Source organism: Pipistrellus hanaki (assembly GCF_964339955.1).
Source record: "Pipistrellus hanaki genome assembly, chromosome: 15".
NCBI classification, from domain to species: Eukaryota; Metazoa; Chordata; class Mammalia; order Chiroptera; family Vespertilionidae; genus Pipistrellus; species Pipistrellus hanaki.
The window spans coordinates 51,116,282-51,144,265 of record NC_140517.1 but is presented as its reverse complement, the minus strand read 5'-3'; the positions used below and the strand labels follow the sequence as shown (position 1 = coordinate 51,144,265).

Sequence of the window (27,984 nt, the reverse complement as noted above, 5' to 3'; positions counted from 1 at the left end):
CCGCGTCCTCACACACCGCGGTGGCGGGAAGGCAAAGGGCCAGCGCAGACCACGGTTCCGCATTTTGTAAAGGCTTCACGTTTACCCACATCGTCGCCGTGGGGGAAGACACGGGACGATGGACAGAAAGAACGGAAAGCACACATTCGTAGCAGCTTTATTCGTAATACCGCAAACCCGGAAGTAACCTAACCGTAGGCAGACAAATGGATAAACCGGGGGTTATTTACAGGACAGACTGCGCCAAAGCAGCGAAGGGAATCAGCATTCGCATCAGCATCGCTGCCGGCATCGGACGTCATTGGCTGTGTGGGGGAAACCGTTATCTTCGCGAGGGCATACACCTATGACATCACAGGAACACGAGCTAACCTATCTACTGTGAGTAAAGGCGGGTCGATGGCCGTGACAGGCGGGGAGGTGACGGAAGGGCAGTGGGAACTCAGGGTGGAGCCGGAGTGGATGGGCAGCATGGGAATCATCATGGGAATCAATAAATAACACGGAATAGATAGACGCTATGTCTCAGGTGCTCGCTACTTGACACCCACGCGTGTCCCACCCTGCGTGTGAGTGCCAGGCCAGTCCGTTGGCTGTGATGGTTTCATAGCTTTATCCGTCCGTCAAAGCTCACCAGACAGTACACGTCAGGTAAGTGCACTTGGTTGCGTGTGGAGAATACATATATAGTACATGAATAAAGCTTTAACACGGCTCCGAGGAGGCCGAACAGCCCTCTTTCCTAAGGGGTCCGGCTGGCAAGCCCCCTCGGGTCCCGGGAGGCGCAGCCCTGCCGGAGGGCGGCGAATACTCTGCCCCCCCTCTCCCCGCCCCCCCAGCCACAGGAGTGCCGGCGGGGCCGGGAGGTGCACGCCCCAGAGGCGCGGGGTCCACAGCTGGTGGAGGCAGTGACAGAGGTCACAGAGGGGGTGCGGCGGCCACAGACCACGGAAGCCAGGGCCCTGGGACGTCTGCGGCTGAGCTCCCGGGAGAGACACCTCGTCCTAACCTGCTCGTCCCCCCTCACGGTGAACACAGCGCTCCTGTCCCCACTGTGGGCCCACCTCCCCCCGAGACAAGTCACTCCCCCTCCACTGCCCGGGGCTCCCTTGCCGACCTCAGCACAGGCGGAAGTGCGTAGTGTACACAGTAAAAGGAATAAAATTCATATTGTCCACAGAAGCACAAGAAAATGCCCCCTCTTCAGAGTGACCTCTGACACCCCCCCCCCCCCCAAATCGTGGCGCCAGGATTTACATCGGGACCAGAGTCATGCAGGCCACGGGCCAACATGGGACACAGAGCGACTTCCCACTAGCCCCGTCCCCCGGACACACAAGACAGTCAGGGGTCCCCACAAACACGTGCCCTCCATGCGCTGGCCGACCACAGTTCTCATTCCACATCATCTCACGCAGCGACTGTACAACCACCGAGGCGGTGAAAGGTGCCGAGACCTTCCGGAACATACCAGGATCCCGAGACGCTCACAGCGAAGGGCCGGGCTGGCGAGGGAGAATCGTCACAGCGTCCGTGTGAGAGCACCGTCCGCAGGGAAGGCGCTCCTCTCAGCCGAGGCCGGGTCCTCTGTCCACCCCTGGGAGGAGAGAAAGGAAGCAGGGGCCCCCGGAGGCCTGCGGGTTCCTCATTTCCTCCCGCAGGAGCGCACGCAGCGGCGTGGCCGGCACACCTGTGCAGGTGAGCCCGGTGGAGGAGGCCTCAGCAGTGACATCCACCTCGGACAGCCCTGGGCAGGAGGGAAAGTGCAATGGACCTCCTCAAAGCCTCACTCGGACCTAGCACACTGCGTGTCCCGCTGAAACAGGCTTTAACTCAGCTAAACCGGCCTCTAAGAGTCTCCCCCAGTGCCGTCGGCCTGAGCGGAAACACGGCCTCCCCGGGGCCGTCAATGCTTTTCCCCAGTGTGCAGTCTCCGGTGCCTGAGGAGGTTGGACGTGCGGGTGAAAGACTTCCCGCACTCGTTGCACTCGTAAGGCCTTTCTCCAGTGTGCACCCTTTTGTGCTGAATGAGGGCGGAGCTGTGGCTGAAGGACTTGTCGCAGTAAGCACACTCATAGGGCCTCTCTCCAGTGTGAACTCTCCAGTGCCTGAGGAGGTTGGACGTGCGGGTGAACGTTTTCCCGCACTCATTGCACTCGTAAGGCCTTTCTCCAGTGTGCACCCTTTTGTGCTGGATGAGGGCGGAGCTGTGGCTGAAGGACTTGCCGCAGTCGCTACACTCATAGGGCCGCTCCCCTGTGTGAACTCTCCAGTGCCTGAGGAGGTTCGATGCCCGGGTGAAAGACTTCCCGCACTCATTGCACTCGTAAGGCCTCTCCTCGCTGTGGACACTCTTGTGCTGGATGAGGGAGGAGCTGCGTCTGAAGGCCTTCCCGCAATCGCTGCACACGTACGGCTTCTCGCCGGTGTGGATTCTTTGGTGTTTGATGAGGTTGAAGTTGTAGATGAAGCGTTTCCCGCAAACCCCGCACTCGTACCGCCTGTCTCCAGTGTGAACCTTCCGGTGCTGGATGAGGATGTAGTTGTACCGGAAGCACTTGCCGCAGTCCCCGCACTCGTACGGCTTCTCCCCGGCGTGCACCTTCTGGTGGTAGATGAGGGCGGAGCTCTGCCGGAAGCACTTGCCGCATTCGGTGCACTGGTAGGGCTTCTCCCCGGTGTGCACCCTCTGGTGCTGGATGAGGGCGGAGCTGTTGGTGAAGGTCTTCCCGCAGTCGCTGCACTCGTAGGGCCTCTCCCCGGTGTGGACCCTCTTGTGCCGGATGAGGGCGGAGCTGTGGCTGAAGGACTTGCCGCAGTCGCTGCACCCGTACGGGTTTTCCCCGGTGTGGATCTTCTCGTGCCTCATGAGGTTGAACTTGTAGCTGAAGCACTTCTTGCAGAAGCTGCACTCGTAGGGCTTCTCCTCGGAGTGGATCCTCTGGTGCTGGAGCAGGGTGTACTTGCAGCTGAAGCACTTGCGGCACACGCTGCACTCGTAGGGCTTGCCGTCGGCGTGCACGCTGTGGTGCCGCAGCAGGAAGAACTCGCAGCTGAAGCACTTGCCGCACACACCGCACTCGTAGGGCAGCTTCTCGGCCGGGAGCACGCTCCGCTGCAGCATGAGGTTGAAGATCTGGATGGAGGCCTTGCCGCACTGGCTGCACTCGAACAGCCCCTCCCCTGTGTAGGCGCTCTGCGGCTGGCCCGGGTCCGAGCCGTGGAAGGCGGCCCGCTCGCACTCGCCCCACTGGCGCGGGCCGGGCCCGCCGTGCACGGCCTGCCAGCTCTCGATGACGCTGTGGGGCTCCTCGGAGCTCAGCGCCGGCTGGTGCTGCAGCAGGCCGGGGGCGGCGGCGGCCGGGCCCCCCTCGGCCTCCGCCCCGGACACGTAGAAGCTGTTGCTGGTCAGGAGCCCGGCGCCGTCGGCGTCCGCCCGCCAGGCCTCCTCGGGGCCGGCCGCCCGCGGCTGCTGGTGGATGTTGGCGCGGAAGCAGAAGCCCCGCACGCAGGCGTCGCTGAAGAAGGCCCTCTGCTCCGGGTTCCCCGCCTGCAGCTCCGTCAGGTGGAAGATGGCTTTCAGGACCAAGACGCACTGCTCGCAGGAATGCGTCTTCTCCACCGCCGCCGGCTCGGCCTCGGGCGCCCCGACCTGCGGCTCTGCCTCTGCCTCTGCGGGCGCCACCTGCTCGGCGGGGGCCTCCGCGGCCTCCGGCCTCTGCCAATAGCCTGGAAGCAGAGAAACGAGGAGAAGGTGAGGCAGGGCCGCCCGTCACCAGGGCCTGTCGGACTCCGGGGGCTTCCCGGGACCGTGTGACAAGAGCCCGGAGGCAGGCTGAAGCGTGCTGCTGCCTCTGAGGATCACAAACAGGGAGACCTCACCACAAACCCCCCCAGACGGCATGACCACATGGGAGAGAGCAGGGTCTGCAGGTCTTTCTCCCGCTGACAGCTTCCAGCAAGGCTTGCTGGCTGATGACAGGGCCAATACAATCCAGTAAATGGCAGCGTGGCGTCCACACACCCCTCACAGCACGTCAGCGCCGGAGAGGGAGAGGGGAGGGGCTGGGAGTCACAGTTAACAGGACAGGACGGCCAGGCGGCCAGCATCGGTGCGGCCAGCACAGGACTGGGAACAGGGCAGAATCCTGGCGTGATCTGAACCAGCCCCCAGGGCATCCTCTTCCCCAGTGGCCCCCCCCGGGGAACCCCCTCTGAGGCCGCCTGGACACGGCACCCTGTGAAAAACCAGGGCTCCCTGCACCCCCCGCCGCCCATCGGCTAGGGACCGGGTCCGAATGAGGGACAGCGGGGAGCAGCCAGCAGGAGAAGAGCAGCTCGCAGACACCGGCATCGGAGACCTGACGGGAGCAGCCATGGTTCCCGGACGGGATGACCGTGACCGGGTCCAGGAAGCCACACAGGACGCTCAGCCAGAGGAGGGGCAGCAATGGAGGCCCCGGATCTGGACAGGGTCACCCTCGGGGAGAGGCTGAGGAGGCGGGGGCGTCAGGCTGTCTGCGAGACCCCCGACTCCCGCTCTCTCCCGCTCTTATTAAGGCCACTCGGGCTGTCCACGGGGCAGGGCACCCACAGCTCAGAGGAGTGACAGGAAGCGGGGGGAGGGGCTGAGCAGAGCCCTCGGCCGGGCTGGACCCACAGCTCTTTCCGGAGAAAGGGAGGCGGTCAGCTCAGGGCACAGGAAGCACCAGGCTCACCCACGGCCGCCACGAGCGTGCAGATGTCCAGCATCACGTCGCAGTACAGCAGTCTCTCGGCCGCGTCCAGGAGCCCCCACTCCTCCTGGGAGAAGGCGACCGTCACGTCCTCAAAGCTCATGTCCTGTCAGCGAGCACAGGGCACGCCCGTCAGCTTCTCTCCGGGAGTTTCTCCGGGAGTTTGCGCTCTGCAGACCCGACACCTTCCTTCCCCGGCCCGCCCGCCGGAGCCTCAGCCCCACCCAAGTCCCTCTCGGGTACTCACTCCCGACCCCAGGGAGAGGGCAGAGGTGCCCGGTGCCCGGGCACACAGGGGGCCGCAGGCAGGGGGAGGGGAGCTGGCCTCGGAGCAGGAGGGAGTGGTCAGACACTCGTCCATCAGGCAGCGCCCTGTGACCCTGACATGGCCCCTCAGGAAACGGGAAGCAGGGCCTCGGGCTCCACGCTCAGCACCGTCCCCAGCGCCGAGGCAGCCCTGCGCTCCGCACGGAACCTGGCACCACACGCGTGCACACTCCACTCCCAGAAGCGCGACTGCGAAGGCACAGCCCTCAGGACAGCATAGCCCGGGGGACCGGACAGCCCGGGGGACCGGACAGCATGGTCCCATCAGCTTTATTGTCACAATAGGAGGGAACCACCTCCCTGAGCAGCCCCTGCTCACTGGAGTCCAGCGAGACTCCAGCCTGGGCGCCCGGACACCCACTGTGTCCACCCTCAGCTACAGGCGGGCGGGCAGAGAATAGCTCTCAGCTGTGGACCCAAATGCGGACCCCCACCCCCTCTCCCAGGCACTCCCCCGGGGGCACGTCAACCTTCCACCAGATGCAGCAGACGGGGATCCCCGCCAGTGCACCATTCACTGCCGTCAGCACCAGGCCCTGGCCATGAGCTCACACCCCTCCCCACCTGCCATCCCTCTTCCCACCACACCCCCCCTGCACGCCCCCAGCCCCACCCCCTCCTGTCCCACACCGTCATCTCCTGGCCCCTCTCCTCATTACTCAGCGAGTGGGGTCCAGAGAAGGCTCAGACGATTCTAGAAGACCAAGCCTCCCAGACGCTGATGGCCCACACCCACAGGGGCGGCCGGAGTCCCGCCCCGAAGGCCGCCCTCCCCGAGGGTCCCTGTCCCCACATCACCTGCCGGGGCCCACAGCCTCCCCTGGGGCTGCACCTCATGTTCCTGCAGTCACAGCCTCCCCTGTCCTCGCCCCACACAGGGCCCAACACCCCCCCCACCAGGCCACTGGGCCTCCCAATGACCACAGCACACTGGGCTAGCCTGCCAGCCACGCCCAGGCCACAGCACCGTCTTGGGGGCCACAGCACAGTCTTGGGGAGGCTCTGGAGCCGTGCCTGCGAACCCCACGCCCCTCATCCTGTGTGAGTTACTACTCCTCAGCCTTGGAGGCCGTGACCACTCCCCAACCAGAGTCTCCCACCCTCCACGTGACCGCCTCCTCGGTCACCTGTGTGACCCCCACAATCCTCACCCCCTTTAGCGCGCGCACGCGCGCGCGCACACACACACACCCGTCCAGGATTCCTCATTCCTCAGGCAATCCCACAGCTCCTCCCAGTCCAGACACCCCCACTCCCTTCTGGGGAGTCTCCACCCTGAACCCCTCTTGGACCCGCTCCCGGACATCTCGTCGCTCACAGGCCAGAAACAAACCTGATACTCTGCACGCACCCCGCCCTCACTGCTACGGACTGCCCTCTCCGTGTGCGGCGACCCCATTCCGCCAGGAGCAACCCCGTTTCCATGCCACCCTGCCTCCTCTCTCCCTCTCTCTCTCTCTCTCTCTCTCTCTCTCTCTCTCTCTCTCTCTCTCGGGCAGTGCCCTTGGCAGGTTGCTGAGTTGGAGGAGAGCTGTCCCGATAGGACAAGGTTGCGGGTTCAGGGCACATACCAGAATCAGCCAGTGAATGCATGAAGAAGTTCAACAACAAATCAAAGTCTCTCTCTCTCACACTTCCTGTCTCCCTAAAACCAATACATAACATTAAAAATCCAGGGATCACACCTCAAATACCAAAACCCAACTGCGTCTCCCATTTCCACCTCCACCATCATGGCCCCGTGACCATCACACCCTCCCAGGCGCTCCGGGCTGCCTCCTCCAGGTCTTCCTGCCCCGGCAACCACCCCCACCCCCACCCCCACCCCGCCCCGCCCTCACCCTCCACGCTGCAGCCACCCGGAGCCTCACCGCCCTGGGTCAGAGTCCCTGCCTCCGCGGCTGCCAATCCCCACCGGCCCATCACCTGCACACAGACACCCGACTCACAAAGCTGCTCCAGATCAGACTCCTGCACTAGCAGTGTGGCCCAGTGGACAGAGCCTCAGTCTGCAGACCGAAGGGTCTTGGGTTCCATTTGGGTCAAGGGCACATGCCTGGGTTGCTGGCTCAATCCCCAGTGTGTGTGTGGGGGGGTGGGGGGGGGTGTGCAGTAGGCAGCCAATGATTCTCTTTCATCATTGATGTTTCTCACTCTCTCTCCCTTCCTCTCTGAAATCAATAAAGAAATATATATACTTAAAAATCAAACCCTGCTGGGACCGGTTTGGCTCAGTGGATAGAACGTAGGCCTGCGGACTGAAAGGTCCCGGGTTCAATTCCGGTCAAGGCATGTACCTTGGTTGTGGGCACATCCCCGGTGGGGGGTGTGCAGGAGGCAGCTGGTCGATGTTTCTCTCTCATCGACGTTTCTGACTCTGTTCCTCTCAATTCCTCTCTGTGTAAAATCAATAAAATATATTAAAAAAAAAAAAATCAAGCCCTAACCGGTTTGGCTCAGTGGACAGAGCATCAGCCTGCGGACTGGGGGGTCCCAAGTTCAATTCCAGTCACGGGCATGTTCCTTGGTTGTAGGCACATTCCCAGTAGGGGGTGTGCAGGAGGCAGCTGATGGATGTCTCTCCCTCATCCATGTTTCTAACTCTCTATCCCTCTCCCTTCCTCTCTGTAAAAAATCAACAAAATATATATTTTTTAAAAATCTGGCCCTAACTGGTTTGGCTCAGTTGGCCTGTGGCCTGAAGGGTCCCAGGTTCGATTCTGGCTGGGAGCATATGCCTAGGTTATGGGCTTGATTCCCAGTAGGGGGTGTGCAGGAGGCAGCTGTTCAATAATTCTATCTCATCACTGATGTTTCTATCTCTCCCTCTCCTTTTCCCTTCCTCTTTGAAATCAATAAAATATATATTTTTTAAAATCAGACTCCTGTCCCAATTGTTCCCAGTTCCCATAAGAAAGCAAAAGCAAGGACAGCCCTAACCAGTTTAGCTCAGAGGATACATCGTTGGCCTGCGGAATGAAGGGCCCCAGGTTCAATTCCGGTCAAGGGCATGTACCTTGGCTGCTGACGCATCCCCAGTAGGAGGTGTGCAGGAGGCAGCTGATCGATGTTTCTAACTCTCTATGCCTCTCCCTTCCTCTCTGTAAAAAAAAATCAATAAAGTATATTTTTTAAAAACAAAGCAAGGTCACCTGCACCTGCAGGTGCCTGAACCAGCTCGGCCGCCCACAGAAGCCACTGCACATCCTGGCACCTGTGCCCGGGAGGACCCCCCACATCTCACTCCACTGGGGGCCAAACACTGAAACCGCTTCTTTTTTTTAAAATACATTTTATTGATTTTTTACAGAGAGGAAGGGAGAGGGTTAGAGAATGAGAATCATCGACCAGCTGCCTCTTGCACACCCCTCACTGGGGATGTGCCTGCAACCAATGTTCATGCCCTTGACCAGAATCGAACCCGGGACCCTTCAGTCTGCAGGCCCAAGCTCTATCCACTGAGCAACACCGGTCAGGGCTGACACCACTTCTTTACCACCTCCGACCTGGCCTCAGGACCCTGGGCTGAGGGTCTGCAGGTCCCGGGGCAGGAGGAGCGGCTGGACAGCCCAGGCCCCACCGCCTGAGGCCCCCGCAGTGGGAGGCCCTGACCTCAGCCCACAGCCCGGCCCCTGAGCGGCTCTGACCGCAGGGCCTGTGGGAGCTGAAGGCGCTGAGGGCCCGGCTCCCCCGCCAGGACCCGGGGCCCAGGCTGCTCGGGGCCTGGCCCAGCCCCGGGGCCGGGGCCGCCGCCCCCTCCGCTCAGGGCTCTCGGGCCGCAGTGCAGGCGCTTGCCAATTCCATCCTTTCTTGCTTCCTTTCTTTCTTTTTTTAAATATATTTTTATCGATTTCACAGAGGAAGGCGGAGGCAGAGACAGACAGGAAATCGATGAAGACAGAGAATCACGGCCCGGCAGCCTCCTGGGCGCCCCGCCCCCTTGACAGGGGATCCAGCCTGCACCCCGGGGGGTGGGGGGGGAGTGCTGGGCCCGGGAATCGACCCTTGACCTCCGACCCTTGACCTCCGGGTCCCCAGGTGCAGGCTGGAGCCCTGGGCACCGCGGGCGGCGGGGCTGCCAGTAGGTCCGGGGTCCGGGGTCCGGGGTCCCGGGGCGCCGCCCCCCGCCCCGCCCCGCCCGCAGCGCCGGCCCCTCTCCCGGGCGGTTCGGGGGGAAGGAACCCCGAGAACCGCATCGGAGACAACGTCCCTCTTTTGTTCCATCGCCGCTCCCGCCCCGCGCGCCGCGCCCTCCGCCGCCGGCGGACACGGCGCGGGGCCGGCAGCCCGTCCCCCGGCTCGGACCCGCCCCCCCGGACCCCGCCATGGCCCCGGGCCGGTCCCTTCTCAGCCCCGGCCCCGGCGTCCCCCTCCGCCCGCGGCCGCCCGGCCGCCCCGGGGCCGCGCTCACCTCCGCCGGGAACCGCAGCGCGGCCGCCGCCATTGGACTTTGTGGGCGGAGCGGGGGGTGCGGGCCCGGCAGGCCCGGGTCCCCCGCGACCGCGACGACCCGCCAGCCCGCCGCCTCGCCGCCGCGCAGCGGGGACCGCCCCTCCGGCGCCTCCTCCATCGCGGCCCGGGCGGGGGGCTCTGAGGAGCGCGGAGAGGCGAGCCGCCGCCGGAGGCAGCCGGGAGGCCAAAATGACCGCCACGAGGAGGACCCGGAAGTCCCGCCCTGACCCCTCGGCGCAGCCCAGCGACGCCCCGCTCCCGAGCGTTCATTGGCTGCGCCCGCCGTCCGTCGGCGCGTGGGACTCTGGGTAATGTAGTTTCCTGGGCCCGCGGGGTGGACGCCAGTGTCCCAGGCGCTGACCTTGGCCAGCACAGGTCTTGCCGCTGCCCCGGCCAAGTGAGCGTGTTTGTCAGAGCGCCTTCTTTAAAAAAAAAAAAAAAAAAAAAATATATATATATATATATATATATATATATATATATATATATATATATATATTAATTTATTTATTTTTACAGAGAGGAAGAGACAGGGATAGAGAGTTAGAAACATCGATGAGAGAGAGACATCGATCAGCTGCCTCCTGCACAGCCCCCACTGGGGATGTGCTTGCAATCAAGGGACCCCCGGAGTCGAACCAGGGACCCCCCCCCAGTCCGCAGGCCAACGCTCCATCCGCTGAGCCAAACCGGTTTCAGCAAGAGCGCCTTCTCCTTTCACCTCCGTCCCGCGTTTGATTCCAGGTCGTGGTTCAAATGACAGTTTTAGGGGTTTTTTTTTGCGGCGGGGAGGGTGAAGTCTGCATGTTTGTGGGGCGTATTGTTTGCAACTGATTACTTGTCTGCAAGGGATTACTTAGTGTGTGAGTGTGTGTGTGTGTGTGTGTGTGTGTGTTTTAAAATATATTTTATTGATTTTTTTACAGAGAGGAAGGGAGAGGCATACAGAGTTAGAAACATCATCGATCAGCTGCCTCCTGCACACCTCCTACTGGGGATGTGCCTGCAACCAAAGTACATGCCCTTGATGGGAATCGAACTCTGCAGTCTGCAGGCTGATGGTCTATCCACTGAGCAAAACTGGTTCCGGCAATTACTGAGGTTTTTGAAAACATTTTTATCTGGCTTTGTGAAGCTCAGATTTTTTGAGGCGTGTTATGTTTTTTTAAATCTTTTGAAAAATAGATTTTTAATAATTTCAGAGAAGAAGGGAGAGGGAAGAGATAGAAACATCCATGATGAGAGAGAATCCGGGATCTGCTGCCTCCTACACGGCCCCCCACTGGGGATCGAGCCCACAACCCAGGCATGTGCCTTTGATCACAGTCAAACCCCAGGACCCTTCAGTCTGCAGGCCAATGCTCTGTCCACTGAGCCAAACTGGCCAGGGCTATTATTATTTATTTTAAATGTGTAGCTTCAGGACATTTTATTATAAAAGCTGGTTCTCATACACATGACTAATGAGAACTGAAAATTCATCACACATTGGCTTCACTTTTTAGCTTCCAGTAAAGCTTTCCCTTCATTGATTTTTGGCTGCTATATACGGAGATCCGCCTTCTCTGAGTGACTTAAAAGCATAATTGGTCGATGCACATCTCTTATTTTTTCCTTTGTCAGCAGCAGGGCACTGTAATAGCCACTGTGGAATGCAGATTTTGGAAGATTTAAAAAAAACACACAAAACTAATTTGGCTCTCACTGGTTTGGCTCAGTGGAGAGAGCGTCGGCCTGCGGACTGAGGTGTTCCGGGTTCAGTTCCGGTCAAGGGCACATGCCCAGGTTGTGGGCTCCATCCCCAGTTGGGGGGCGTGCAGGAGGCAGCCAATCCATGATTCTCTCTCATCATTGATGTTTCTATCTCTCCCTTTTCCTTCTTCTCTGAAATCAATAAAAATATGTGAAAAATAATAACCTGTTTCACCTGATGCTCCATATGCTTCATGTCTTGCAAAACATAACCTCTCCCATCATGATGTTTCTCTCTCTCCTCCCTTCCTCTCTGAAAGCAATAAAAATCTATGTAAAAAGAAAAGAAGTCGGTGAAAAGGAGGCCTTGGGGACAGGGTCAGGGGGGTGTGCCCTGATTGCAAGGCTCCTGGGGTCCCTTCGGGTTTAGGAGGTGCGGGCCTGTGGAGGAAGGAGGGGCGAAGAGGCTCAGGGTGCTCCGGGGAGGAGCCGGCACACTGGGTTCTTTGTCTTGTTTGTGGATTTTCTCTCTCTCCTTTGCAGGCATGATTTTAAAAATATATTTTTTAATTGATTTTTTACTGAGAGGAAGTAAGAGGGATAGAGAGAAGCATGGGTCAGCTGCCTCCTGCACACTCCCCACTGGGGATGTGCCTGCAACCAAGGTACATGCCCTTGCCCGGAATTGAATCTCGGACCCTTCAGTCCACAGACCAACGCTCTATCCACGCCAGCCAAGGCCAGACAGGAATCTTAGGAGACGTCTCAGCAAAATATTGCCAGTTTTCTGGGTGGCTTTCCTCGGGCGGGGGGGACCCTCCACTGATTGGCCACTCGGTGGGCCCTGGCCACATTGCCCACGTGGTTCTGCTGCTTTTCTGGGCCCGGAGCTGAAGTACCGCTGAGGCCCGGGTGTTGCCTCCACGGAGGGGACCTTCTGCACCTGCTGGAAGTCGCTCTGCGGGTTTGCTCAGCTCTCTGCCTCAGTTTCCCTATTCCACTAGCCCCCGCATACTGGCCGGTCTCTCTCCTAGCTGGAGCGTGTTAACCATCTCCTGCCAATTCAAATGCGTGGAGTAAGAAGAAACTGTTCTGGATGCTGAAACCCTGTGTTCAGTGTGGGCCAGGACGTGGGGAGATAAGGTGGCTCAGTGGTTGAGTGTCACCCTATGAGCCAGAAATCATGGCTTAGTTCCCCGTCAGGGCACCTGCCCGGGTTGTGGGCTCGATCCCCAGTGTGGGGAGTGCAGGGGGCAGCCGATCTATGATTCTCTCTCATCACTGATGTTTCTATCTCTCTCTCCCTCTCCCTGAAATAAATAAAGATATATTTATTTAAAAAGATAAGTAGCCGAGCCGGGACCGGTTCGGCTCAGTGGATAGAGTGTCGGCCTGCGGACTGAAAGGTCCCGGGTTCGATTCCGGTCAAGGGCATGTACCTTGGCTGCAGGCACATCCCCAGTTGTGGGGGTGCAAGAGGCACCTGGTCGATGTTTCTCTCTCATCGACGTTTCTAACTCTCTGTCCCTCTCAATTCCTCTCTGTGTAAAATCAATAAAATATATTTAAAAAAAAAAAAAAAAAGATAAGTAGCCGAGCCAGGACCGGTTTGGCTCAGTGGATAGAGCGTCGGTCTGCGGACTGAAAGGTCCCAGGTTCGATTCTCGTCAAGGGCATGTATCTTGGTTGCGGGCAAATCCCCAGTAGGGGGTGTGCAGGAGGCAGCTGGTCGATGTTTCTCTCTCATCGACGTTTCTAGCTCTCTATCTCTCTCCCTTCCTCTCTGTAAAAAATTAATAAAATATATTTAAGATGATAAATAAAATTTTTTTTAAAAAAAGTAAAGAACGATGAGGTGGAATTCAGGCTGCCCTCATGCAGAAGCACAAAGCGTTCTCTCTGCCTCTGCTTCCCACAGGCAGCCTCTCTCCTACCTGTAGCCTCATTGACATTGACCCTGTCCAGTCCATAGAACAACATTGCTTACCCAGTTAGTATTTCCTGCTCAGTATTCTAATATACAGCCCCGGCCAGTGTGGCTCAGTGGATAGAGCATAGGCCTGCAGATTGGGGGGGGGGGGAGGTCCGCGGGTTTGATTCAGGTCAAGGGCATGTACCTTGGTTGTGGGCACATCCCCAGTGGTAGGTGTGCAGGAGGCAGCCCATCCATGATTCCCTCTTATCATGGATGTTTCTCTTTCTCTCACCCTCTCCCTTCCTCTGAAACCAATAAAAATGTGTTAAATAAATGATGTAATTCTTATGTTTAAAAAAGACAGACCCTGGCTGGTGTGGTTCAGTGGATAGAGCATTGGCCTATGGCCTGAAGGGTCCCAAGTTCGATTCTGGTCTTAGGGCACATGCCTGGGTTGCAGGCTCGTCTGGGGACGTGAAAAAGGCAGCCAGTCCACGATTATCCCTCATCATTGATTTTTAAAAATATATATATTTTATTGATTTTTTTACAGAAAGGGAGAGAGATAGAGAGCTAGAAACGTTGATGAGAGAGAAACATCGACCAGCTGCCTCCTGCAAACCCCCTACTGGGGATGTGCCCGCAACCAATGTACATGCTGCAGACCGATGCTCTACCACTGAGCCAAACCGGTTTCTGCTCATCATTGATGTTTTTATCTTTCTCCCCCTCACCCTTCCACTCTAAAGTCAATAAAAATATATTTAAAACACACAAAAGATAATAATCATTAATAATAATAATAAAATAAAATAAAGAAAGGCAAGCTCTGCCTAGGGGCGGGCCCACCTTGCTTAAAGGTGAGGCTAGACCCGTGGTCAGCAAAACGCGGCTCTTGAGCCACAAGCGACTCTCTGGCCCCTTGAGTGTGGCTCTTCAACAAAAATACCACGGCCTGGGAGAGTCTCTTTTGAAGAAAGGGCGTTAGAAGAAGTTTAAGTTTAAAAAATGTGGCTCTCCAAAGAAATTCCAATCTTTGTCCTGTTAATATTTGGCTCTGTGGACTGATGAGTTTGCCGACCCCTGGTAGACTCTGATTGGATACGGCCCGCAGATTGTTGAATGAGCAGCTCAGGAGGACAGGTGCCTCCCCTCAGGCCTGATGGCGCAGAGGGGTCCCGGATGCTGCAGGGGCCGGAGAAAACAAACACACTGCTGCGCCAGAGGCACTCCCGTCCGGACCGTTGCTGCTGCCCACACCTGCCCCTTGGCCGAGGGGGACGAGGCATGTGGGCCTGGCCGTGGTCCGTCCCTCCGGAGGGGGCCTGGGCAGCCCTCCCCTCCCCATGGGGGAGCAGGTACGACTCTTAAAGCTGCAGGTGCAGCCGAAACTGGTGTTGCTCAGTGGATAGAGCGTCGGCCTGCGGACTGAAAGGTTCCAGGTTCGATTCCGGTCAAGGGCATGGACCTTGGTTGCCGGCACATCCCCAGTGGGGGGTGTGCAGGAGGCAGCTGATGGATGTTTCTCTCACATCATCGATGTTTCTGACTCCATCCCTCTCCCTTCCTCTGTGTAAAAAATCAATAAGATCTATTTTAAAAATGATAATAATAGCTGAAACCGGTTTGGCTCAGTGGTAGAGCGTCGGCCTGCGGACTGAAGGGTCCCAGGTTCGATTCCGGTCAAGGGCATGTACCTTGGTTGCGGGCACATCCCCAGTGGGGGGTGTGCAAGAGGCAGCTGGTCAATGTTTCTCTCTCATCGACGTTTCTAGCTCTCTATCTCTCTCCCTTCCTCTCTGTAAAAAATCAATAAAATATATTAAAATAAAACAAAATAATAAAGGCAGTGTGTTGCCGCTCGGTGGGCTACTGAGAAGCACTGCTTTGGCTGATGGCTCCTTGTTGGCAGTGGCTGCTTTGTCTACAGTCAATTCTCTCCCAGACGCCTGTGGCTGCTCATGGCTGCATCTCCTCCAGGGGCCACAGAGGGAGGCGGTTCCTGGAAGAGGCTTGTGGACCCCTCAGGGTGGCTCGGGGGCGAAGCTGAGGGCTCTGCATGGCCGTGTGGAGGGCGCCCTTTCCGGGCCGCCAGGGGTGCCCAGGCCGCTGCCGCCCCTGGCGGACACAGAGCAGCTGGGGTGGCTCCTCCGGGCCTGTGGGGCGGGAGCTGCTCCCTGCACACAGCTGGCTCCTCGCCCCCAGGCTCAGGGAGAGGCCGAGGGCGGAGAGCACCTAGCTAATTCTTTTTAAAATCTTATTTATTTTTATTTTATTATTATTTTTAAAAATATATTTTATTGATTTTTTACAGAGAGGAAGGGAGAAGGATAGAGAGTTAGAAACGTCGATGAGAGAGAATCATCCATCAGCTGCCTCCCGCATACCCCCCACTGGGGATGTGCCCGCAATCAAGGCACATGCCCTTGACCAGAATCGAACCCGGGACCCTTCAGTCCACAGGCCAACGCTCTATCCACTGAGCCACACCGGTTTCGGCTATTATTATTTTTTAAAATATATTTTATCGATTTTTACAGAGAGGAAGGGAAGATAGAGAGTTAGAAACATCGATGAGAGAGAATCATCCATCAGCTGCCTCCTGCACACCTCCTGCTGGGGATGTGCCCCCAACCAAGGTACATGCACATGACCAGAATTTAACCTGGGACCCTTCAGTCTGCAGGCTGATGCTCTATTCACTGAGCAACACTGTTTAGGACTGATTATGTTTCTAACTCTCTATCCCTCTCTCTTCCTCTCTGTAAAAATCAATAAAACATATTTAATAAGCCCTAACCGGTTTGGCTCAGTGGATAGAGCGTCAACCTACAGACTCCAGGGTCCCAGGTTCAATTCCAGTTAAGGGCATGTACCTTGGTTGCGGGCACATCCCCCCTGTGGGGTGTACAAGAGGCAGCTGATCAATGTTTCTCTCTCACCGATGTTTCTGACTCTATCCCTCTCCCTTCCTCTCTGTAAAAAATCAATGAGCCGAAACCAGTTTGGGTCAATGGATAGCGCGTCGGCCTGCGGACTGAAGGGCCCTGGGTTTGATTCTGCTCAGGGGCATGTGGCCAAGTTGTGGGCTCCATCCCCAGTGTGGGGCATGCAGCAGGCAGCCAGTCAATGACTCTCTCTCACCATTGATGTTTCTCTCTCTCTCTCCCCCTCTCCCTTCTTCAATGAAATCAATAAAATTAAAAAGCTCTGTCTGGTTTGTCTCAGTGCATAGAGCATCGGCCTGTGGACCAAAGGGTCCTGGGTTCAATTCCGGTCAAGGGCATGTACCTGGTCAGGGCTCCTGCAGGAGGCAACCAATTGATGTGTTTCTTTCACATGGATGTTTCCATCTGTCTTTCCCTCTCTCTCCCACTCTCCCTAAAAATGAATGGAAAAATTGTCCTCGGTTGAGTATTAACAACAAAATCTATAACAATAAAAGTTTAATATGCTAATTAGACTGGACAGCTGAATGACCTCCTGGACTTCCTTCTGGGTGACCTTCTGGACGAAGCCCGGGCTGCAAGGGCTGAGGCAAGCCTCCGTGGCTTTGAGGGGCCAGCTCCTTGGACAAATTCCGTGCACCGGTCTCCGAGGCCCAGTGCACAAATTCGTGCACAGGTGGTTCCTTGGCCTGGTCGGCTATCAGGGCTGATCAGAGCCATCTAGCTCAGTTCCAAAGTGGCCGATCAGGGTGGTCTGCCAGGGGGAGGGACCACAGGAGATTGGCTGTGGGGGCATACTGACCACCAGGAGGCTGCTCCTGCGTTGAATGTCTGCCCCCTGGTGGTCAGTGCGTGTCATAGCGACTGGTCTTTAGGTTGACCAGACGGCCGACTGGTTGTAATGGTTACTCAAGCATATATATAGATATAGATATAGATATAGATACACACACACACACACACACACACACACACACACACATATATATATATATATATATATATATATATATATATATATATATGTATAAAAATAATATTCTCTCTCAGCCCAGTGCCGAAATTCGTGCATGGGGGTGTGTGTTCCTCAGCCCAGCCTGCACCCTCTCCAATCTAGGACATCACTCTCACAATCCAGGACTGCTGGCTCTCAACTGCTCACTTGCCTGCCTTCCTGATTGCCCCTAACTGCTTCTGCCTGCCAGCCTGATCACCACCTAACCACTCCCCTTCCAGCCTGATTAATGCCTAACTGCTCCCTTGTCAGCCTGATTCCCCTCAACTGCCCTCCCCTGAAGGGTTGGTCACTCCCAACTGCCCTCCCCTGCAGGCCTTGGATTCCCCCAACTGCCCTTCCATCAGGCCTGGTCACCACCAACTTCCCTCCTCTGCCAGCCTGGTCACCCCTAGCTGCCTTTCCCTGTAGGCTTGATCACCCCAACTGCACGCATAGGCTTTTGCACATAAATGGCCTGGCCCTTTGGGATCTAAAATTACCTAACAAACTGCAGCTGGATCAGAGCCCCAGAACATCCAAAAGAAGGCCCGAGGCCCCACAGCAGCCTGCATTGCTTCCCAGCTGGGCCTCATCTGGGCACCTCCAAACCCCAAACAAAGAGGAGGAATCTGCAGATCTCTCCATAGCTCCTGCTGGGTGGCCTCAGGCAGAGGCTAAATTTGCACCTCCTTGGAGATCCAAGAGCCAGTGTACCCAGTGGTCAGAGTGGGACCATCCAGATGACAACTCCTCAGATCCATAAGGGACACACTCAGTGAGCACCAAAGCCCCACTGAAGCAAGTCTTGCCCCATAAGGGTGTCTCCAGCACAGAAGTTCCCCCATCATTGACACAATTGATCCTCACAGACAATTGGCCCGGAGGTCAATTCCTCCCAGTGATACCAACAACCATCAAGGCAGTGCACACAGCCCACAAAGGGGTACATCAAGAATGTCCACCTCAGCTAACTGTGGAGGCTGAGCCACTGGGTCCTACAGGACATCTAGCACACCAAGCCACTCTATCAATACGGGAAGCAGCCAAAGTGCAGAGACAAAGAAACAGGTCACAATGAACTGAAAATAACAGAATCAGGGGCATAGAAAGAAAGTGGACTGAAAATTCTCAGGGGGAAAGGGTTGTGGGAAGAGACTGGACAAAAATCGTACACCTATGGATGAGGACAGTGGGGGAGGGGGTAAGGGCAGAGGGTGGGGTAAGAACCAGGTGGAGGGGAGCAATGGGGGGAAAAAAGAGGAACAATTGTAATAATCTGAACAATGAAGGTTTATTAAATTAAAAAAACAAAAACGAACAAATAAAAGTATTTCCCACAATCACTATATTGTGAACACATTTCTCTGGAGTGAACCGTGTGGTGTGGGGAAAAAGATAGAGCTCTCTGTAAATAACTCTCCACAATTGCCCTGGCAGGTTTGGCTCAGTGGATAGAACCGACCCGCAGACTGAAGGGTCCCAGGTGCGATTCTGGTCATGGGTATGTGTCTGGGTTGCTGGCTGGATCCCCAGTAGGGAGGGTGCAGAAGGCAGCCACTCCATGGTTCTCTCTCATCATTGATGTTTCTGTCTCCCTCTCGGTTCCTCCCTAAAATCAATAAAATTTTTTATTTAAAAATTCACTACACTCACACGGCTTTTGTCCAATTTAACATTGCTGGTGTCCAAGGAAGACAGTTTGTGATGAAGGACTTCCCACACACACTACACTCATAAGGCCTTTCACCTGTGCGATCCTTCGGTGTTGAAAGAACCAAGAGCTTTTTGTGAAGGACTTTTGACAAGAACTATACTCACGCCAAAGCCGGTTTGGCTCAGTGGTAGAGTGTCAGTCTGCGGACTGAAAGGTCCTGGGTTCGATTCCGGTCAAGGGCATGTACATTGGTTGCGTTTCTCTCTCATCGACGTTTCTAGCTCTCTCTCTCTCTCTCTCCCTTCCTCTCTGCAAAAAAAATCAATAAAATAGATTTATAAAAAAAAAAAACAAAAAACAAAAAAAACTAGCCGGGACTGGTTTGGCTCAGTGGATAGAGCGTCGGCCTGCGGACTGAAGGGTCCCGGGTTCGATTCCGATCAAGGGCATGTGCCTTCGTTGCGGGCACATCCCCAGTGGGGGGTGTGCATGAGGCGGCTGGTCAATGTTTCTCTCTCATCGACGTTTCTAGCTCTCTATCCCTCTCAATTCCTCTCTGTGTAAAATCAATAAAATATATTAAAAAAAAAAAAAAAAAGAGCTATACTCACATGACTTTTCTTCACTGAGTCCTTTGATATTGAATGAGTCTGTTTATAATCGAAGCATTTTGCACATACATACATTCATATGATTTCTCTCCAGTGTGAACTCTGTGGTGATGAATGATGCCAGAAGTATTGCTATAGGAATCCCCACATTCACCACTCATAAGGCTTTTTTTTTTTTTTTTTAATATATTTTTATTGATTTTTTTACAGAGAGGGAGAGGGAAAGTTAGAAATATTGATGAGAGTCATCGATCAGCTGCCTCTTGCACACCCTCCACTGGGGATATGCCTGCCACCAAGGCACATACCCCCGACCGGAATCGAACCCAGGACCCTTCAGTCCACAGGCCGACGTTCTATCCACTGAGCCAAACTGGTTTCGGCTCATAAGGCTTTTTAAAAAATATATATATATTATTGATTTTCTTACAGAGAGGGATAGAGAGAAACATCGATCAGCTGCCTCCTGCACACCCCCCACTGGTGATATGCCTGCGACCAAGGTATATGCCCTCGACTGGAATTGAACCTGGGACCCCTCAGTCCGAAGGCTGACACTCTATCCACTAAGCCAAACCGGTCAGGGCTCTTATAAGGCTTTTTTTCCAGAATGAACGTGACTGTGGTAACTAAGACTGCTGCGTAGTCTAAAGACTTTCCCACAAACACTGCACTCAAATGGCTTTTCTCCCGTGTGACATCGCTGGTGCTCACTGAGGGTAGAACTACGGCTGAAGGACTTCCCACAGTCAGTACACGCATATGGCTTTTCTCCAGTGTGAACTTTCGTATGTTCGAAGAGGTTACAGCTTTGTCCAAAGGTTTTCCCACATTCACTGCACTTGTAAGGCTTTTCTCCAGTGTGAACTCTCTGGTGAATTCGGAGGTTAGCTTTGCGTGTAAAACACTTCCCACATTCACTACACTCGTAAGGCCTTTCCCCAGTGTGAACCCTGTGGTGTGAAACGAGCTTAGACCTACGGCAGAAAGACATCCCACAATCACTACACTTATATGGCTTTTCTCCAGTGTGAATTTTCTGATGTTGAAGGAGTCCACTGTTATAGGTAAAGCATTTCCCACAATCGTTACATTCATACAGCTTTTCTCCGGTGTGAATTATCTGATGTCGGTTGAGAGCAGACCTTCTGCTGAAGGACTTCCCACAAACACGACACTCAAAAGGCTTTTCCCCAGTGTGACCTCGCTGGTGCTCAACGAGTGTTGAGCTCTGGCTGAAGGTCTTTCCACAGTAACTACACTCATATGGCTTTTCCCCAGTGTGAACTCTCTGGTGCTGAACGAGTCCCTTTTGATAGCTAAAGCATCTGCCACAATCACCACATTCAAACGGCTTTTCTCCCGTGTGGACTCTCTCATGGTTAAGGAGGTAATCTTTGCGTCTAAATAACTTCCCACATACACGACACTCATAAGGCTTTTCACCAGTGTGACCTTTGTGGTGTTCAATGAGCTTAGACCTATGGCTGAAGGACATCCCACAATCTCCACACTCAAATGGCTTTTCTCCAGTGTGAATTCTTCGATGCTCACTGGGGGCAGAGTTTCCACTGAAGGACTTCCCATAGTCACGGCAGTCATCTGATGTTTCTCCACCGTGAATCCTCTGATGTCGAATGAAGACAGCTTTGTAACTAAAGCATTTGCCGCAGACACTGCACTCATATGGCTTTTCTCCAGTGTGAATTCTCTTGTGTTGCATGAAGCTAGAGCTTTGGCTAAAGTATTTCGAACTGTCACCACACTCATAAGGCCCTTGTCCAGCGTGAAGTCTCCCATGACGAAGGAGGCTAAACTTTTGCCGAAAGGCCTTCCCACGTTTGTGACCCTCCAGAAGTCCGTTTCCAGGGTGGACGCTCTGCTGCTGGACAAGGTTCTGGTTGTGGAAGGCGGCCGTTTTACACTCACCCCGCTCATGATGATGTTTTCCACTAAGATCGAACTGCCCACTCTCACTGTGGGGCTCCTCAGTGCCGAGAGTGGCCTGGTGCTGGAGAAGGCCTGAGGTGGCTTGGAAATCCTTCTCAACCTCCGTATACATGAAAGGCTCCTGTGTCACCAATGAGGCCCCGTCCACAGCTCCTTTCCAGGGGTTCTCTCCACTGGCTTCCCTCTGTGGCTGGTGAGGGAATGCACTGAAACAGAAGTCTCTCACACATGCGTCACTGAAGAAGGCTTTCTGCTCAAGGTCTGCTGCTTGTGACTCAGTCAGGTGCAGAACAGCTTTTAAGACTGAGAGACATTGATCACAAAGATGGGTCTTCTTGGTTGGCAGAGCTGTCTTAGAAGCCTTGACCTGTGATTCTGCTGCTATAGATACACTCTGCTCGGAAGAGGTCTCCTCATCTTCAGTTTTATGCCAACAACCTGAAAGCAGAGAAATGTTGAGGAAATGGTGTTGGCATTGATAGGAGCAAGACCCATTACAAAGGTCTGACAGGCTCTATATGTTGGTTTCATGGGATCATCTGAAAATAAGAGCCCAGGGGACAGGTTGAATAATGTGCTTCTGTGCAGTGCTGGGCCTCTGAAGATGACAAAATAGGGGAGACCTCCCCAGAAAAAGGACACAGAGATGGCATGCCACCACACGGAATAGAAACAGCATCTCCAACTAATTCTTCTGCTAAAAGCATTCAGAGGGGCTGGCTTGTCTACGGGTGGAATGGGCAAGTTGTAGAGAAGGCTGGTTATGTTTTCCCTCCTAGTAAAATTCAATAAATGAGGAGCTGGTGTCTACTCACTAGGTTAAGGATATAGGCACACCCCATAACATCTGCACAGGTCAATGCTGGAACATACACGCCAGAGGAACCAGTGCAGAGTGCAGCTGATGCCGGGAGACCACACAGGGGAAGGTGGCCAGGAGCCGAGAGGTCACTGGTGAAATGACAGGTTAGCAAAGGATCCAATATGGGAAAGAAAGGAGGAATGTGCTGTGGGCAGGGGAACTTGCACCACAACACGATTAGACACGAGGCAGAATCCTGGCCTCACGTCATGCCCTTCCCCAGGAGCCACGCCCGGGGCCAGCCCTCTTCTGAGTTCATCTTCCTATGTACACCCTTAACAGAAACAGGGTTCTCTCTGCACCTTCAATGGAGCAGCTATTCAGAACCTGCATGATCCACGTCTTACTGACAGACAACAGAGGCGAGCAGCCACTGCTGGCCCAGAGCCAACTCGGCATACAAGTGTTCAGGGAAGACAATATTACGGACAATTACAAGCACAGTCCATGGTTCCTATAAAGAATGACCATGACCTGGTACAGGAAGTGACAAAGGATCGTTAGCTAACGGAAGGGGCCAGAACTGGAAGCCATGAATCTGGGCCTAAGTCACCTTTCCGGGCAGAGGGTGAAGGCATGGCATGTACTGGACTGCCTGCAGCTGAGACCCATTCTCTGGACTTTCTGAGACAACAGATGTAAGGGGTGTTCAGAGTGACCCCGGCAGAGGGCACTCACACCACACAGCTCAGCACCAGCAGCCACAGACAAGAAAGGGTGGAAATTAGCAGAGCCCATGGTCTGGCTGAGGGACTAAGCTAGTTCAGAAGAAAACAGGAAAGGGAGGTCATGACCTAGGAAAGGAGGAGTGATATGAAGGTCTTACCAGCAGATGCTACAAGCGCAAAGTTCTCCAGCATCATGCCGCGGAACAGACGTCTCTGAGCCTCACCGAGGAGCCCCCACTCCTCCTGGGAGAAGGCGATGGCCACGTCCTCAAACTTTATACCCTGTCACAATGGCGACAGTTCATGATCAACTTCTCTCCTGGGGCTTTACACTCCTCAGCCACCCAGCCTCCACATCCATCTGCTTCCTCCTCCCACCACAGAGAAGACTCCAGGCCTTGATATCACTGGCGTCACTCACTTCTTATAATCCCATTTATACTGTGTCTTCCCACAGTAATAGGCATAGGGGCAGATAGATGATAACCGAGCTCTGCACTTGGTATGTAGGCCCCACTGCCCCTTGTTAACACAGGGGGTGTCACAAACATACAGCAGAGAGAGAAGCTGGCCATACGGAGTGTGTGAGTGACGAGACACTCAACTGGTCAGACAATGCCTGTGAGCCCCCACAGTGTCCCTCCAACCATGGCATCACCCTTCACCCTCACGACCCAAATCCCTTCCCTTCCCAGGAGCCTCTGCACATAGTTCTGTGGATCACACCGCCCGCACACGGCTACGCTCCCAGAAGCACAGCTTTAAAGCCAAGTCCGACGTGCCCTGCCGGGGACAATTTCCCCCGAGATTCGCTCCTTTCCCCGGGTTTTAATTTTACCACCTCCCTACTCTACCCCCTGCTCACCCCCACCCTTCCCCACGCCAGTGGCGATTTCCCAGCCTGGGTGGCACTGAGGTCTGCTATCTCATCGAGGCCCTACTGATCGCTGAATCAGCCTCAACGAAAGGCAGGAAGAGACGTGAATGACTTGGAAGCTCTGGGCATGGCCAGTAGGAACACGGCATCCCCTTCTTCCAGGCGATTCCCGGCAGAGCTACACTGCGTTTCCACCAGATGCCAACAGGCATGGGGTCCCCCTCCACTCACTCTGATGTCAGCGCCAGGGCCCCGGGGCCATGAATTCACACTCCCTCTCCGCGTGCACATCACTCTTCCGACCACACCTCTCCCGCCTGCGCTCCCCAGCCCAGCCTCCTCCTGTCCTGCACCACACTCCTCTCCTCTGCCTCTTGACTCATTACACAGCAAGTTGTGACACCCACTTCCCACAATCAGGGTTCCTAGCAGGAAACCCAGTCCTCAAGCCCACGCTCCTCCTCCTGGGCTATTACCATTATCATCCTGACCAGGGATTCCCACATTAAAGTGAGCTGCAGCCAAAACCGGTGTGGCTCGGTGGATAGAGCGTCCGCCCGCAGGCTGAAGGGTCCCAGGTTCGATTCCGGTCAAGGGCATGTACCTTGGCTGCGGGCACATCCCCAGATGGGGGTATGCAGGAGGCAGCTGATCGATGTTTCTTCTCACATTGATGTTTTTAACTCACTATCCCTCACCCTTCCTCTCTGTAAAAAATCAATAAAATATATATATATATATTTTTAAATAAATGAATAAATAAAGTGAGGTGCAGCTCCTCCCTGGTCCATACACTCTCCACACCCTTTTGGAGACTTCTCCATCCTGAACTCCTCCTCAGAATTCCAGACACCTATGAACTGCTCTCTCAAACATCTCACACCCTCATCAGGCGAAACATAAAACTCCCGCTATCCTCCAGGAACAGTGCTTCATTTCCTCCAGACCTTCATGTCATCCCTGGCTCCTAGCTCTATGTCAACCGTAAAATTAGAAAATGCAGAAGGCAGCCTGGCCGGTTTCCAAGGTTGGGCTGAGCGTCGGGCCCCATACACCAAGGTTGTGGGTTCAATCCCCTTTGTTGTTCTATGTATTTATCCATTCACTGATTGATTCTTATATGTGCCCTGTGTGTCTGTCTCTATCTCCCATTCTCTCCCCCTAAAATAAATAAATAAATAAATCTATCTTTAAAAAAAAAAAAAAAAACACAAAAAAACCCTGGCATCTTCACTAAAACCCTAACTTATGCCTAAACCGGTTTGGCTCAGTGGATAGCGCATTGGTCTGTGGACTGAAGGGTCCCGGGTTTGATTCCGGTCAAGGGCACGTACCTTGGTTGCGGGCACATCCCCAGTGCGGGCTGTGCAAGAGGCAGCTGATCGATGACTCTCTCTCATCGATGTTTCTAGCTCTCTATCTCTCTTCCTTCCTCTCTGTACAAAATCAATAAAATATGTTTAAAATAAATAAATAAATAAAATAAAACCCTAACTTATTATCAAACTGCTTCTCTCACCTCCCTGGCCACCATCCTCGCCCAGACACCATCACTACTCCTCAGACTATTGCAGCAGCCTCCTCCCTGTTCCTTCTACCACCTGCCTCCCCCAACCCCCCATTCTGTCTAAGCTGCAGCCACATGGAGTCTCATGTGACCTGGGTCAGAGCACCTGCCTGCACTGCTCCAGACTCCCATTGCTCCCATCACCGGCAGAACCAACTGGTCACAAAGCTGCTCTAGACCTGACTCCCCTCCCAGTGTTCCCACTCCCCGTGGGAGGAAAGGACACCTGGGGGTCTCTGAACCAGCTCAGTCTCCCCTCTGAGCCTCTGCACATCCCGGTCCCTGTGCCTGGGAGGCCCTCCCACACCTCATCCACCCGTTGCCCAAACCAGGGTCCACTTCCTACAGCCCTAGCCGTGGCCTTAGGACCCTGGGCTGAGGGTCTGCAGGTCCCGGGGCAGGAGGAGCGGCTGGACAGCCCGGGCCCCACAGCCTCAGAGGCCCCCGCAGTGGGAGGCCCTGACCTCAGCCCACAGCCCGGCCCCTGAGCGGCTCTGACCGCAGGGCCTGTGGGAGCTGAAGGCGCTGAGGGCCCGGCTCCCCCGCCAGGACCCGGGGCCCAGGCTGCTGGGGGCCTGGCCCAGCCCCGGGGCCGGGGGACGCCCGCACCCCTAGGGGCTCAGTCCAGTGCACACCTGCCAGTTACCTCGCAGTGTTTCCCAAACTTTTGACGGTGTACCCTTTCTATAATTTTCGTAATGCTGAGCACCCCTCGGACTCCTGAGAACGTAGAATTAGGCGCAGCTAAGCACGGTGCAGTGCGTACCCCCGCCAACTCTTCCCGTACCCCTGGGGGTACGCGTACCACACTTTGGGAAACAGTGATCTACAGGATCACCCTGCCCGTCCATCACTGCTGCCCTCTCCCTTCCAGTCTGCTCTTCCTCTGGGAAGTTTTGGGAAAACTTGAGACTCCTGCCTCACACAATGTCCCTCTTCTGTTCACAACCATCCACGGCCCAGCGCCCTGAGAATGAAAGTAAAACCCTGCACGCACAGCCTCTGCCTCACTTCATTGCCTTCAGACACAACACAGGGCCCAGGTTTCCCGAATCTCCCCGCTTAGCAGCCCCTGCACATGCTCACCAGGTGGCCCCTCACCGTCTCCCACCCAGTCACCCAGGAGCGCCTCCTGGCCCTGAGGTGGGGCCGGGGCTGCAGGGTCGGGTGGGGGAGGCGGGGAAGCCCGGAGGACGAGCTCACCTCAGTCCGGTGCCCCGGCGAGGCCACAGCCGGTGGACTCTGTGGGCGGAGCGGAGTCTGTGAGGCTGGGAGGTCTGAACCCCAAGAACAGCGGCTGGGCAAGCCCCGGGCCCGCCTCAGCACAGCGGGGCCAGCCCTCCGGCGCGTCCCCATCACGACCGGTTTGCTTTGGAGCCTCTGACTCCGTACCACCCTGAAAGGCAAATATGAAGCATCTGAGGACACCTGAAGGCCCACCCTCATCCCGCCCAAAATGGGCGCATTCCCCTCTGGGTAACGTAGTTTTCTCAACCGGGGGCATCAGTGATCCAGTCACTGACCTTCAGAGATTTAAGGTATCGTGGCAGCCCTTCCTGGCAGTTTAAAGCATCCTGCCAACGCACCAGAGTTAAGGGTTCCATCCCAAGTCAGGGTACATATAAGAAGCAACCAAGCCGAGACCGGTTTGGCTCAGTGGATGGAGCGTCGGCCTGCGGAATGTAAAGGTCCCGGGTTCGATTCCGGTCAAGGGCATGTACCTTGGTTGCGGGCACATCCCCAGTAGGGGGTGTGCAAGAGGCAGCTGATCGATGTCTCTTGCTCATTGATGTTTCTAACTCTCTCTCTCTCTCTCTTCCTCTCTGTAAATAAACAATAAAATATATATTTAAAAAAACACACACACACACACAAAAAAACCCACCAAGGTACACGCCCTTGACCGGAATCGAACCTGGGACCCTTCAGTCAGCAGGCCGGCGCTCCATCCACTGAGCCAAACCGGTATCGGCTCCCAACGGCTTTTAAGGGCATACCCATCGGGATTTAGTCTCGTACGAGTGGCCCCTTTTCATCAGAAAAGGCGAGTGAGTCCCCGAGTTTCCGGCGCAGCCTCAGGGGCGCCCGCGAGCTGGTCCCTCCCGGGAGAGGAGGGCCTCCCGGTGCGGCCTCAGGCCCAGGAGGCTCCAGGCTCGTCGTCACCGTCACCCCCCCAGCCCCCGCCGCCTCCGGCTCCTCCTCCCGCGTGGGAGCCAGCCGGGCCGCGTCCTCCCCTCCAGTCCCCCCGGGTCGCCTGAGAAGTCAAAGCCGCACCTTTTCAAACGACGCTCGGCCCCGCTCCCGCCCCGCCCCGGGGGCTCTCGGCGAGGCCCTGGGGGGCGGCCACCGCCCGGCCTGACGCGACCTCGCGGGCGTCCTCGCGGACTCCGCACCCACGTGCGCGCAGCTCCCTCGGCGGCGGCTCCCGGAGGTGTGGGAACCACGCTGCCCGTCATGCCCCGCGCCGAGTGACGCAGGCGTGCCCACGACGCTGCGGGAACTACGTTACCCACCATGCCGCGCGTCAAACGCTGTTAAGACATGCGGCCAATGGCGCACAGAAGGCATAAACGGTCAGTGTAGGAACTATGTTACCCACAATCCCTCGTGCGGATCGCGGTAGGCGTCCCTCTGAGGAACGCACGGAGGTGAGGCACAAACGGCACTACGGGAACTACATTACCCACATTGCCGCGCGCCAAACTCTGTAGGCATGCAGCCAATGGGT

The 27,984-nt window shown here is 55.7% G+C and overlaps 3 protein-coding genes across 4 annotated transcripts in view; all 3 read right to left on the bottom strand.

The window, feature by feature from the left end:
- LOC311633556 (zinc finger protein 551-like) overlaps nucleotides 1–7,441 on the bottom strand; it is a 50,038-nt gene extending 42,597 nt beyond the window's left edge. Inside the window, exon 1 of the mRNA XM_084906336.1 lies at nucleotides 7,361–7,441. Coding sequence (XP_084762462.1) covers nucleotides 7,361–7,426 — 66 coding nt within the window. The 5' untranslated portion in view covers nucleotides 7,427–7,441. The remainder of the gene's footprint in view (nucleotides 1–7,360) is intronic.
- On the bottom strand, nucleotides 131–9,729 carry LOC311633562 (uncharacterized protein). The gene is made up of 3 exons (XM_084906351.1): nucleotides 9,475–9,729; nucleotides 4,719–4,842; nucleotides 131–3,729 (listed from the first exon to the last, which is right to left on the bottom strand). The coding sequence occupies exons 1-3, from the start codon at nucleotides 9,631–9,633 to the stop codon at nucleotides 1,907–1,909; spliced, it is 2,106 nt and encodes a 701-aa protein (XP_084762477.1). The 5' UTR covers nucleotides 9,634–9,729; the 3' UTR covers nucleotides 131–1,906.
- A 9,585-nt stretch (nucleotides 9,730–19,314) lies between these two features.
- Nucleotides 19,315–27,776, bottom strand: LOC311633551 (uncharacterized protein). 2 transcript variants are annotated; one of them, XM_084906320.1, is made up of 4 exons: nucleotides 27,531–27,776; nucleotides 26,460–26,652; nucleotides 22,971–23,094; nucleotides 19,315–21,720 (listed from the first exon to the last, which is right to left on the bottom strand). In XM_084906320.1, the coding sequence occupies exons 1-4, from the start codon at nucleotides 27,770–27,772 to the stop codon at nucleotides 19,922–19,924; spliced, it is 2,358 nt and encodes a 785-aa protein (XP_084762446.1). In that variant the 5' UTR covers nucleotides 27,773–27,776; the 3' UTR covers nucleotides 19,315–19,921. The 2 variants fall into 2 exon arrangements, with proteins under 2 accessions (XP_084762446.1, XP_084762447.1); XM_084906321.1 differs by lacking the exon at nucleotides 27,531–27,776 and adding an exon at nucleotides 26,978–27,032.
- Nucleotides 27,777–27,984: the final 208 nt, after the last annotated feature.

Bases quoted from the DNA above. Each gene is read 5' to 3' on its own strand.
- LOC311633562 (XM_084906351.1), bottom strand. From the start codon at position 9,633: ATGGAGGAGGCGCCGGAGGGGCGGTCCCCGCTGCGCGGCGGCGAGGCG. The intron at 4,843-9,474 runs GTGAGCGCGGCC...GCTCGCTGACAG, and splicing joins CGCTGCGGTTCCCGGCGGAG to GACATGAGCTTTGAGGACGT. The intron at 3,730-4,718 runs GTGAGCCTGGTG...CTCTGCTTCCAG, and splicing joins CACGCTCGTGGCGGCCGTGG to GCTATTGGCAGAGGCCGGAG.
- LOC311633551 (XM_084906320.1), bottom strand. From the start codon at position 27,772: ATGGTGGGTAACGTAGTTCCCGCAGCGTCGTGGGCACGCCTGCGTCAC. The intron at 26,653-27,530 runs GTGCGGCTTTGA...TTTGCCTTTCAG, and splicing joins GCCGAGCGTCGTTTGAAAAG to GGTGGTACGGAGTCAGAGGC. The intron at 23,095-26,459 runs GTGAGCTCGTCC...CCATTGTGACAG, and splicing joins CGCCGGGGCACCGGACTGAG to GGTATAAAGTTTGAGGACGT.